The 14,072-nt window shown below is 37.3% G+C and overlaps 1 protein-coding gene across 1 annotated transcript in view; it reads right to left on the reverse strand.

Annotated features, from left to right (window-relative positions):
* Positions 1–678: 678 nt before the first annotated feature.
* ANKEF1 (ankyrin repeat and EF-hand domain containing 1) overlaps positions 679–14,072 on the reverse strand; it is a 72,675-nt gene continuing 59,281 nt past the window's right edge. Inside the window, exons 9-10 of the mRNA XM_053709331.1 lie at positions 6,508–6,615; positions 679–1,142 (exon numbers count right to left, since the gene is read on the reverse strand). Coding sequence (XP_053565306.1) covers positions 978–1,142; positions 6,508–6,615 — 273 coding nt within the window. The 3' untranslated portion in view covers positions 679–977. The remainder of the gene's footprint in view (positions 1,143–6,507; positions 6,616–14,072) is intronic.

Raw genomic sequence — 14,072 nt, forward strand, 5'->3', positions numbered from 1 at the left:
TCAGGTGTTGCTTATTAATCAACTCTGTTATTATGGTATATAGCAAGTGTTTTTGTTTATTATGCCTGATGAAACAGCCACTGGTGGGCCGAGAAACAGGTTGCAATTTTATTATACTTATTTTAATAAAGTAAGTTTTATTTAAACTTACCACTTGCTGCCATACTCTGTGTTTTTATTCTAAACAGCATCAACCTGAGATTGGACACTGGAAGTTCCTGACCCCTGTGGGATAAGTCTACTGGGTGACTTTATTGATCCCAGCTTGCCTCTACAGTACTAAGGGAGGTGCTCCACTAAATGTGAGTGTATATTTATCTTTACACCTTCCATCGCTTGTCTCAACAATACTAGGTCATATAGGCTCCTTTGTGTTTCTCTATATGATCCTCTGCAGAGATCCGGATACATTCTATAGTCCAGTCTTCTGGGTGACTGATACTGATCCCAGACTGCCTCATCCACACCACTAGGGGTGTCTGACCATATGTGAGTGTAATCATTAACACCTATCAAAAATTCTGTTCCATACAATATTGGGCCATGTGGCACTTCTGTCTTTTTGTGTTGTTTGCAGAATTCTGATCTTGGATCTTGGCCGTGATCCTTAACAGTCAGCTGCCTCGACCAGCCCAGATTTAATTTCTCCACAATTTGAAGATACTGTTCTATAGCGAGTCCACTCATAAACATTTATTATTATTAACAACTATTTTTCCTATACATATGTGCATAATATCTGATTTATTACTTCATCTTATATTTTATAGTGTGTGATTTGAATAATCTCCCTGTTTATTATTGAATGTGTGTACCACACACTAGTAACCACAGAATAGGATCTAATACCAGTAAATACTCCTATCATTCTATTGATATATATTAGAATAACCACATTTAGAGGTATTTAATACTGATGGTGACACAAGGGCGCCCCCATACAAATTTTCAATCTTTTTACTTTTTTATTTCCCTGTTCAAATACAAAAAGGATTAGGGCTTTCCAACGTCAAAGTCTTCTCCAATAAGTTCTTGCTAAAAGGCATCTTAAAGTTTTCAAAGTCCACTTCATAGGTAAACCGTTCACGCTGCAGTTGTCTCTTCCTTATTATATCTGCTGTGTTCGGTTCCTGGATCCAGGCCTGGAAGATAAAAAAAAAGCTGTCACAAACAGGATTAAAGGGACAGTAAACACCTTGAGATTTTTATTCAAAATGTTTAGTTATGTGTAATGAAACAACTATGAAGTATAGTTTTATTATTTATTTTGCCCTATTTTCATGTAATTTAGCTCTGAATATTGAGGATTCTCTAATTCTCAGAACTTTAAATGCACCCTGCTGACTTCTCAAGGATAACTCATCAAAATATCTGTCCCTAATTGGGTTTATCAGAAAACAATTGCAAAAAATATATTTTATACTAACTATATGACAGTAGCCTTGTTGTCTGCAGACTAAAGCCTGGATTTGCTCCTCCAAATAAGGCAAATGGTGGATAGAGATTGGCTTTTGAAAAACAATTGCAGTAAAAAGGATCTAAATTTGTTTGTAAAAATGTTCAGACTTGGCTGATATGTCATTCTATAGCAACACAACAGAGCTACACTCTGCAGTTCCTAGGTTATTATGCGGAGCCTATTTATAAAAGCTCACACATCTTTCTATAGTGCTTGAGATTAATAGAGTAACATAAGAACTGATAAGCCTGGATAGAAATTCAGTGAATCTATATCAGAGTGTAAATCTTACATAGGACCAGCAAGTTAACTGAGGAAGGCTTTAACTCTCCTTCATGTGGAACAACATTGCTCTTTGTGTGTCAAATTATTTAAACAAATAAAATCAAGACCTTTATCAACCTCGTTACAAATAACAGCAATTATAATTTTTATTGGTCATACAAAAATTCCATTAAAGCATACACACACGAATGGTCAAAGATGCCATTAGGATGTTCCATGCTATCCTAAAAGCACTGGGCTTTAACCCTATTAGGACAGCATGGAACCTCCTAACTTGTGCGGTGCCTTGCTCCCCCCTCTGTGACAAAATGAGTGCTGGATCCAACTGGAGGACTTGTCTGGCAACTCAGGCAGTCCCCCAGGATCCAATCAGAGCTTAAATACAGTGACCATGAGTCACTGATAGAATGTGACAGACAATGAGTGCAGTAATTGGCTGTTAGCACTCTCTGTGCGTCCTCTCTTGCCTCAGTGTGATCTGAGGCGAAAGACGAAGATAGATAAAATGCTACATAGTATCCCACAGTATAGAGTTTTCATATTTTTTTTTTAAAAAAAGAGAAAAAAATGAATCCTTTCAGTGCTCATCACTATGTTATTGCTGTGATCAGTCTGATCAGCACAATAGTATGATTCAGTACTTTTGGGGAGTGAATTATTATTATTATTTTTTAGTTACAATTTGACCTTTTTTGTTAGTTTTTAAGTTTTTAACCCTTTCATGCCATTTCTGATCACCGCCCTTTGTCTAGAATCAGTCTGATCAGAGGGTTCTTACTGACCAACCTTTTTTTGCTTTTTAACCCATTCAGTGTTCTTTAGATTTTTTGGGTGATGTGTAGGGTTAATTTTGTTGGGTGGAAGTGGGAATTGGGATTGGAAGTGGGAATTGGTGGGTGGGTTGATCTATCTATCAGATAAAGCAAAGGTGTCACTCTCCGAATCCTGCGTGAAAATGGCGTAAGCTTCTTCTACGGTATAGTATGATGCCATGATGCAAAAGGGGAGTTTCTTTTAAAAAAAAATCTTTTTTCTACTCCTTCCTAAAATCCTAACACTACCTATCAGTGTTAGGAAGGAATAGAACATTTTTTTTTAAAAAAGAAACTCCCCTTTTGCATCATGGCATCATACTATATCGTAGAAGAAGCTTACGGCATTTTCACGCAGGATTCAGAGAGTGACACCTTTGCTTTATCTAATAGTGACATTGTAACAGCATCATATATATAATAGCGCCCATAAGTAAGACTTCTAGTAATGGTGCTGAACACAAATATTAGTGTTTTATATTAGTAAAACATATAAGGATGATGATATAAACAGTGAAAGTACAGTGTTTGTGTGAAAAACGCAAATAAAAATATGACCACTAAATTTGGCCAGGTTTTGTGACTAAGTGGCAACAAAAAAGACTGGAAATACCCCTTTTTGAATACCCTGGGTTGTCTAATTTTGCAAATGGAATGCCATGATGGGAGTAATTTTCATTCCTGGGCTGCCATACTGTCTTAAAGGCAACATAGGCCCAGAAATCAATGTGTGAAATTTCCTTGAAAATGGGCAATCCCACGCTTACTTAGATTTTATTAATATTAAATTATAGTTCATATATACATATTTATAGTCAAAAGAAATCCCTATTTGTCCTCTAAAAAAACTGATACATAATAAGTGTAGGTGAACATATAGCTCAAATTCTAAGTTTTGTTTACATTTATAACAAACAATTTTATCAAAGGATACCAAGAGAACAAAGCAAATAAGAGAAAATAAGTAAATTGGAAAGTCGTTTAAAATAATATGCTCGATCTGAACCAGAAAAGAAAAACTTTGGGTTTTGTGCCCCTTTAAGGGGTTAAACAACTTTCAAATTTACTTGAATTATCTAATTTTCTTTGTTTTCTTGGTATAAATTGTTGCAAAGCATATCTAGGTAGGCTCAAGAGCAGCAAAGCACTACTGAAAGTTAGTTGCTTAGTGGAGGCTTCACATATATGCCTCATCATTGGCTCTTGCAATAAGTTCAGCTAAGGGGAGTAGTGCATTGTTGGACCTTCAACAAAGAATATTAAGTGAACAAGGTATATTAGATAACATAATTAAATACATTTTATATTAGAAGTAAGTCTGAAAGTTCTTTAAAATCGTATGCTTTGTCTTAATCTGGAAAGAAAAAAAAACTGTGTTGGGGCGGAAATATTATATATACTCCCATGGAAGTACAGAAGCGGATAAACTGACTACAAGCCTGATCTAAGTATCTCAAGAACACAACACATAAACAGCTATTTGGGCCTTGGATATTCCTTTTGATAGAGAACCATGTGGCTGAGGCTCCAGGATACAGCCCCCCTCAGTCATCTGGGTAATGAAGTATAGAGAAACTTATATGCTTGTCAAGCGAACAGCAGTGTTTAAAAATATTTATCTACGCATTGCCCAGTTGCTGCATGCTCGCTGTAAGAGCCCATAATGGAGATTGGCAACTCCGCTTTAATGGACTTGTGTGACCTAATAGACACTTACCAATCTATCTTTGAAGAAACGCTAAGGGCGGCATTTCATTCCCTGAATAATCTCACCTGGGAGCCAGTTCTTCAGCCAAGCTCTGTTTTGATGGTGCACCCGGAGTGACCCGGAGCTGATCTGCTTGGCAGCGGCTGAGATGTCGAGGTCCCTGAAGACACCTGATCCAAATGGGGATTGTGCCTTTAGGACCAGGATCTGGAGCCAAGAATGCGACATGGAGGTCCCTACTATGTCTGAGAAAGTCTCTCGAGACGACGATGACATGGGCTACGATGCCATTGCGCACCACCAGAGAGCTAAAGATCTGTTATGCACAGAGATCATGGACAAAGCCCCCTCTATAATACCAAGGCATACTGTACTCAAGTATCTAGTCAACATATTCAGACAGCCTCTACTCCTGTATTCCCGTTGGCAAAATCAGACATTACAGACTGTTGAGTCTATAAAATCTGGAGTGGGATGATCTGCTAAATAGTCCCGAACTAGTAAATAAGCATTGGTGCTGGACAGTATAAACGTCACCAGTATGTGTTTACAAGACAGTATTTTGTACGAGCTTTCTCTTTATATAGCACAAGTTCTTTATATATTATATGTAGCTGTATGTCTATATTTGTTACCCTTTGCTTAAACATATTCATGAAGATCTTCTGATCTGAGACTTTGGGGGATATTTATCAAAGGTATGATCCGACAGTGCGGATCAGGTCCGACATACCTCGCTGAATGTGGAGAGCAATACGCTCTACGTATTCAGCACCAATCGGCCGCCAGCAGGGGGTGTCAATCAACCCAATCGTACTCGATCAGGTTGAATTCCGACGATCTCTGTCCGCCTGCTCAGAGCAGGCGGACAGGTTATGGGGCAGCGGTCTTTAGACCGCTGCATCATAACTGCTGTTTCTGGCGAGTCTGAAGACTCGCCAGAAACACGAGCCCTCAAGCTCCATCCGGAGCTTGATAAATGGGCCTCTTTATGTCTTATACAACTTGCACTTTGGGGACAACTGATTATAGCCACTCTAAAACTAGTACTGTGCAGACTTTGATATGAACATCGCTATCTAAGGGTTTCCAACTAGATCTCTATGATGATTGATAAACCTGAGATTTTTTATGAGTAGCTATCCATCTGTTTTTAATTGAATATTCAGCATTTTTTTCTTACACCCTAAACATACATGCTGTTTCGCAGTTTAGCTCCCTGCCGAGACCATATATTCCTATAGACTGCTGCTAAGTTTCCCCTAATATGATTGGTTCTCTAATCTACTAGTAATTCAAGTCAAGAAAATACAATGGCACAATCCTGTGAGTAAGGCTACAATAAACCCTTTCTTTAGTCAACTACCATATAAATATTTTTTCTTTGAGTTACCAGTATATTAGAATGTGACCTTTATAATATATTGTGTCTGTCATACTATAAGACTGAACCAGCTGCCTGCGGCCGGGATAGCTTGGTTGGTTTTTTATCAAAAGATTTTTATCAACAGACTTTTATCCGCAACCTTTTCATTTGTTCATTCCCACTGTGTGGATTTTTAACTTTAAGTTGGGCTTTTGCAAGTAGAGCCATATTTTTTGCCATCCCTTTGCAGAACATTGTATTTGATTCCTAAGGCTGCTTACAAAGACCCGCGGTCACAGTTTCCAGACGAGTTGGTGGTTTGCAGCAAACAAAGGGAGAGTTATCTGGATGACTTCTAAGAGTCCAGGAGGCTTTTGTAGCACTTCTCAAGTGCTTGATACTTTGTAAGTATAACGTTATCTGCACATTTGCGTGATTGAGCTACTGATGGTGCACTATGGTGGCGCCTTCTTCTTTTTGATATCTTCTAGATGATCCGACTTGGCTGACCAGCAAGGCTTGGAAGAAGCAGACTGCCACTTGCATCGGTGAAAAAGGGGTTTAACCCTTTGATTGGATTGGGACTTTGTATCACATCACATTTGGATAAGTGATTGATTTAAAAAAAAAAAACGTGGTTTGTTGTTTTTTGTTTATTTCTTGTGTATATTGATTTTTGTATTGTTGTATACCACAGTAATACATTCACACATTATTATCAACTCATTATTATTAACACATTAATTTCGTCACTTTTTATTTGTATATCTTGATATTCGTATTTAGACCACATATAATGGTAAGTTTGGTGCATGCAACAATTGTATTCATCTTATAACACAGATACCTAGTAAACCCCCTCGTTCTATATTCTTACCGATTTAGGAACAAATGTTATGTCAAACTTTTTTGTAGTTCCCACAGTAATATTGCTTAGGTGCACAACACTGCTCTTTTTCTCCCTTTTCTCTTTGTCTTCTAAAACCTGCAGAGGAAAAAAAAATTAAAAATAAAATTATTGGATAAGAAAAATATTTAAAAAAAACCCTCTCTACATTACTGGAAAACATAAGTTGTATAAACAAATTTTAAGAAAAACTGTTACAATAAAATATACAGATTTTATGTTCTAATTAAATGTATTTAGAAGTAAAATTTTTTTGTCTAATAAGTATTTATTTTGGACATGGCTATACATTTTAACCGCTTAACGCCCTTAGGACGTTCCATGCCGTCGTAACAGTGTTGGACTTTAGCGCCTTTAGGACGGCATTGAATGCCGTATGTTATTCTGTGTTGTTAAACACTTGCCCCAGGCATGAAAGGGTTATGCAGAAATAAACAATTTTGACATTCCCCGGACCCCTACACAATTTGCAGCTTGTTTTTTGTTTTGTTTTTTTGTGTGAATCCAATGACATTCAAATTTCAGCTTTTCCTCTACCTAATTGGCTAAGGGAGGGTCTTAAGAAGCTTAAAATACAGGAAAACATGAAACATTTCTCATTTATTTTGTTTTACTCACTAAAGTGGGTTCCTTAGTTATGTAGTTATGTAAACCATATTATTTTATTTTTTGATAGAAATTATTTATTTTTTTACGCCGTGGGAACTCTGAATACAGGAAATGGGCTAAAGGGAGAGGGGCAATAATATTATTATATTGAAGTATTTCATGTTGCAAGTCTTGGATCCAATAGATTGTATACACTTTTGCCTACCAAGTTATAGCATATATCTATGATTTATTTACCTCTCTCTTTTTCTCACTTGATAATCTTTTATCTCACAATTGTGTACAATCAAACCATATTAATCACTAAAAATATTTTAAAGATTAATACCCACGTAGTGTAGTGTTTGTAACTATAGCATGATGCTTGATTTTATTTAATTGTCCTGTCCTTTTTATAAATACAATAATAAAAGTTACATTTTATTTTAATTTTATTGAACCATAACATTTGCATTATTTTTTAGACATTTCTTTTTTTGGCTCAATTTGAATTCACAATTTGCAGTAGGACTAGCAAGAGAACTTACAATAGATAACTTTACATGTCTGAGGTTCTTTCTGGGTTTGATAAATGTTAAGCAATATGTAAAGAATTTAGAAGAATTTAGTATTAAAAATTGAGATCATTTAACTACACCAGACTTTTTTTAAGTAACTGTAAACAACTCATTTTTTATTTGAGTAGGTTAAAAAACTTAACAGTAACAACATTTTGTCTGCCTTTAGGAATTACCTTTCTAATCTATCAGAGCCTAATATAAATATTATTAAAATACAAAAAAGCAAAGAGATATATGTTTACTTTAACAATCATCAAATAATTAAATTAATTGCAAGGTAAGTATTACAGCTATGGCAATAAAGCAGGTACATTTAATTACAAAACGTTACAAATAATATCACTAGAAAGAATGAGGTTAAACACATTTGTTTAATACCATATTGTTCTCAAGTTAAAGGGACAGTAAACGTTACAAATTAATTTAAAATAAAATAAACTATTGTCCTTACACAATAGATCTATCTAACAATGCAGAGCAGATGCGCTATGGAAGCGTTTTAAATGTTTATTAAAAATTTACCATTGCTTGGCTTCCCTGGCCGCCCACAAAGCCGTTGATTTTTTTCTCTGAGTGCGGTCAATCAAAATCAAACAGACCGCCCATATACACAGCAGGAGCACGCATTCACTCTTCACCTGCACAAGTGAGCTGGCTAGGAGTACTGCACATGCGTAGGACATGAGGGAACCAGCGCTGTCAAGCTCTATGTTTTCATGTGTCTTGCACTGAGTAGGGGCTTTTGCCTGGCCACTCTGCCATAAAGACCAGATTAGTGGAGTGGTGAAGCGATGGTTGTCCTTCTGCAAGTGTCTCCCATCTTCACACATGATTCTGGAGCCTAACCAGAGTGACCATTGTTTTCTTGGTCACCTCTCTTACCAAGGCCCTTTTGCCACGATTGCACAGTTTGGCCGGGCTGCCAGCTCTAGGAAGAGTCCTAGTTGTTCCAAAATTCTTCCATTTAAGAATATTGGAGGCCATTGTGCTCTTAAGAACGATCAATTATAGCCTTCCCCTGATCTGTGCCTCAACAAAATCCTGTCATTGAGCTCTGCAATTCCTTTGACCTCATTGATTTTTGCTCTGATATGCATTTTCAGCTGTGAAACCTTATATAGACAGGGGTGTTTCTTTCTAAATCATTTCCAATCAATTGAATTTGCCACAGGTGGACTTTACTCAAAAGTGTAAAAACAAAGATGATCCAGAGAAACAGGATGCACCTGAGATAAATTTCAAGTGTCATAGCAAAGGGTCTGAACACTTACGTCAATGTGATATGTCAGTTTTTTTCTTTTTAACACATTTACAAAGTTATCAAAAAACAGTTTTCTGCTTTGTCATTATGGAGTATGGAGTGTAGATTGATGTGAACAAAAGGCTGTAACATAATAAAATGTGATAAAAATGAAGCGGGCTGAATACTTTCTGAACACTTGTAAAGATTGTCAGAATTGTAAATTCTCTCTTACTAATAATAAGGCTACATGTCCAGACAGCTTTCCAATAACATTTTATATGCTCCGAGGAGAACAATTTGTACCAGTATTAGAAAACTATATAAAAAGTTAATTATATTGATTTAGTAAAACTATCACAATTGTTTAAACAGGCAAAAGTAATTCTTATACCTAAGGCAAGTAAAGACCAATTATTAATGAAAACAAACTGCTCAATATCCATTTTGAATGTGGTTTACAAAATTATAACCAAAAGATTAGCATAAAGAGTGGAAATCATTTTGTCAAATCCGATACATTTGGACCACATAGATTTTGTACAGTATATGCACGATCATCTACTAGACATATGAGAAGAATTTAGCATATTATCACCCACTCTTGGAAAGCCTATAAACTATAAACTAAGGCTTATTATTATTATTATCGGTTATTTGTAAAGCGCCAATAGATTCTGCAGCGCTAAGGCTTAGGTCACAATCTTTCTGATACTGGCAACCAAAATCAAATTTCACTTAGCTGAAATTGTCAACTTTAAATGTTCAGAATTCCAGGTAACATCTGCTTATAAAAGGCCTCAAACTCCAATTTGTTTCCAACCGAAAACCTAATGAAAAACTGTATGCATTTGTTAACGGGCCATAATAGTTGAAAAATGAGATGTACTAATCCATTAGAGCATGTAATATTCCAACTATCGACCCTGCTCTATTGTGTGTTTAGCCCCCACAAATTGAGCTAAACACACAGTAGAAGTGCCACTCAGGACCCACAAAACACTGTTTTAAGTTCTTGTTATCGAGGTAGAAAGTCACAATTCTTACTTCTATTATCAATTTTTCTTAGTTCTCTTGGTATCTTTTGTTGAAAACCAGAGATGTATGCTTAGGAGCTGGCCCATTTCTGAAGCACTATATGGCAGCCGGTTTGCAAGAATGTTATCCATTTGCTAGAACACTAGGTGGCAGCACTATTTCCTGCCATGTTGTGCTCCAGATGCCTACCTAGGTATCTCTTCAACACAGAATATCATAGGAACAAAATAAATTTGATAATAGAAGTAAATTGGAAACTTTTTAAAAATAATATGCTCTATTTGAAATGATGCATATACTGCTTGTGCCGCCATTACACAAATGGTTATAAAAGCTTCTCTGGGAGCCTCTCTGGGAGCCTCTTTCTTCAGAAATAGCAGGCCTACATGGCTTTGCCATTGCTTTTTGCTAATTAGAAGATCGCTAACTGCAGATACGCACCACACTTCTGATATAACTCTGCTGAATTGTTATACAATAGCGAATGAACAGCTTACTCCGCAATCTACTTGACTTTCTATATAGGACAGAGATTACTCTTCTACTGTTCCTCTGTTAGCATTACCTGTTTGGAACATTTATGGGGAAGATTTGATTTGACCTATTATCGAATTTATCAATTTTACATTGAGACCATCTTTTGTATCAAATTGTTTCAATTTTTTTTCTATGTTGTGGCCACAACTATTTTACATGCACCATAGAGGCTTTTTATATGTATTTATTTAAAAATCAATTGTGATTTCTACTTATTGAACATATTAATTGCCTTTCTTTAGTATTTATATATTTTTTATCCAAATTGCTAGTATATCTATCCACTATTATATCAACAGTGTGAAACACACTTTTTTTCAGTACTATCTAATTTAAATGTAGTTCACTTTCCCAGCTGTTAGTGCGGCTCTCACCCCCCCCCCCCCCTTCTTTTTTTACCTTGTTTCTACAATTTGCAACTGTTTTTGGAGTATAACGGTATATAGAGAGCAGGCATTGAGAACGATTTTTTCTTGGGTCAAGAGTCCATATTTCATTGTTTTACTTCTGATATTCCCAGCGGTGAAGGTTTTAAAGTGCAGGACAAACAAAATGGTGATTTTGAGGGTTTTTAGATCACAGATTAAAGGGCCAATATGTTGATTCATGTTTAATAATGTGTAGTGATGTGTGACATTATATAGTGGATATTGTATAGTTGCATTCTAGACGTGTGTTTGTTGGGTTATTGATATGGATAATTTTTATTTGTGTAAGAGTGCTTATTAGTACATTTTTAACTTTAATTGACTAAGAAGGTAGCATTTGTATGCGTTTGGTGACATGGCTTCTTAACATCATCCAATATGATGATGGGACTCTCAGATTGTTTTATCCATATGGAAAAAACAGTTACCTTTACAAACTTTTTGGAGTACTTGGTAATAATATAAAAAAGTGCATTCTGGGGGTTTATCAAGTCATTTTAGTTGTGGAAAACCATTAGTGAAAAATGACCTTGTAAATGTGTTGTTATAGCATGTAATTTTAAGACTATCGACACTACACTACTGTGTGTTTAACCTTCGCAAATGGGTTAAACACACAGTAGAAATACTGTTCGAGGACTGAAGAACACTGCTGGTCCCGAGCAGACAACGCTGCCGATCCAATCAGTACTGCTATTTCCACATCTGAGTCGTCCGAATTTTGCTGATGATTGGATCAGCTGCATTTTTCACTCAGGACCAGCAGTGTTGTGTAACAATCGGTGTTTCTACTGTGTGTTTAGCCCCTTTGCAAGCGTTAAACACACAGTAGTCTAGAATCAATAGTCTTAAAATGACATGCTATAACGCATTAGAGCATGTTATTATTTGACTATAAGGGCCCTTTAAGTATCGAGAGTTTTGATTGTGATCATCCAAACAAGACTGACACATATAGGATTATTTTTTTCCAAACCAATAATGAAAAAAACACAATTTATGCTTACCTGATAAATGTATTTCTCTTGTGGTGTATCCAGTCCACGGATCATCCATTACTTGTGGGATATTCTCATTCCCAACAGGAAGTTGCAAGAGGACACCCACAGCAGAGCTGTAATATAGCTCCTCCCCTAACTGCCATAGCCAGTCATTCGACCGAAAACAAGCCGAGAAAGGAGGAACCATAGGGTGTAGTGGTTACTGTAGTTTAAATTTAAAAATTACCTGCCTTAAAATGACAGGGCGGGCCGTGGACTGGATACACCACAAGAGAAATAAATTTATCAGGTAAGCATAAATTGTGTTTTCTCTTGTAAGGTGTATCCAGTCCACGGATCATCCATTACTTGTGGGATACCAATACCACAGCTAAAGTACACGGATAAAGGGAGGGACAAGGCAGGAACTTAAATGGAAGGAACCACTGCCTGTAAAACCTTTCTCCCAAATATAGCCTCCCAAGAAGCAAAAGTATCAAATTTGTAAAATTTTGAAAAAGTATGAAGCGAAGACCAAGTCGCCGCCTTGCAAATCTGTTCAACAGAAGCCTCATTTTTAAAGGCCCAAGTGGAAGCCACAGCTCTAGTGGAATGAGCTGTAATCCTTTCAGGAGGCTGCTGTCCAGCAGTCTCATAGGCTAAGCGGATTAAGCTTCTTAGCCAAAAAGAAAAAGAGGTTGCCAAAGCCTTTTGACCTCTCCTCTGTCCAGAGTAGACAACAAACAAAGCAGATGTTTGACGAAAATCTTTAGTAGCTTGTAAGTAAAACTTTAAAGCACAGACCACGTCCAGATTGTGTAACACAAGGATGGAACCACAATTTCTTGATTGATATTCTTGTTAGATACCACCTTAGGTAAGAACCCAGGTTTGGTACGCAGGACTACCTTATCCGTATGAAAAATCAGATAAGGAGAATCACATTGTAAGGCAGATAGCTCAGAGACTCTACGAGCCGAGGAAATAGCTACCAAGATAAAAGTTTGATATCTATGGAATGAAGAGGTTCAAACGGAACTCCTTGAAGAACCTTAAGAACCAAGTTTAAGCTCCATGGTGGAGCAACAGGTTTAAACACAGGCTTGATTCAAACTAAAGCCTGACAAAATGCCTGAACGTCTGGAACATCTGCCAGACGCTAGTGCAAAAGAATAGACAGAGCAAAAATCTGTCCCTTTAAGAAACTAGCTGACAATCCTTTTTCCAAACCTTCTTGGAGAAAAGATAAAATCCTAGGAATCCTGACCTTACTCCATGAGTAACCCTTGGATTCACACCAATAAAGATATCTACGCCATACCTTATGGTAAATTTTCCTGGTGACAGGCTTTCGTGCCTGTATTAAGGTATCAATAACTGACTCGGAGAAGCCACGCTTTGATAAATTCAAGCATTCAATCTCCAGGCAGTCAGCCTCAGAGAAATTAGATTTGGATGGTTGAAAGGACCCTGAAGTAGAAGGTCCTGTCTCAGAGGCAGAGACCATGGTGGAAAGGATGACATGTCCACTAGATCTGCATACCAGGTCCTGCGTGTCCACGCAGGTGCTATCAGAATCACTGATGCTCTCTCCTGCTTGATCTTGGCAATCAGTCGAGGGAGCAGAGGAAACGGTGGAAACACATAAGCCAGTTTGAAAGACCAGGGCGCTGCTAGAGTATCTATCAGTGTCGCCTTGGGATCCCTGGACCTGGATCCGTAACACGGAAGCTTGGCGTTCTGGCAAGACGCCATGAGATCCAGTTCTGGTTTGCCCCAACGGAGAATCAAATGTGCAAATACCTCCGGATGGAGTTTCCACTCTCCCGGATGAAAAGTCTGACGACTTAGAAAATCCGCCTCCCAGTGCTCTACACCTGGGATATGGATAGCTGATAGGTGGCAAGAGTGAATCTCTGCCCAGTGAATTATTTTTGAAACTTCTAACATCTCTAGGGAACTTCTTGTTCCCCCTCGATGGTTGATGTAAGCTACAGTCGTGATGTTGACCGACTGAAATCTGATGTACTATCTGAAATCTGAGTTGCTAACTGAGGCCAAACCTGAAGAGCCTTGAATATCGCTCTTAGTTCCAGAATATTTATTGGAAGGAGAGACTCCTCCTGAGTCCACGATCCCTGAG

The sequence above is a fragment of the Bombina bombina genome, chromosome 4, assembly GCF_027579735.1.
Source record: "Bombina bombina isolate aBomBom1 chromosome 4, aBomBom1.pri, whole genome shotgun sequence".
Taxonomy (NCBI): Eukaryota; Metazoa; Chordata; class Amphibia; order Anura; family Bombinatoridae; genus Bombina; species Bombina bombina.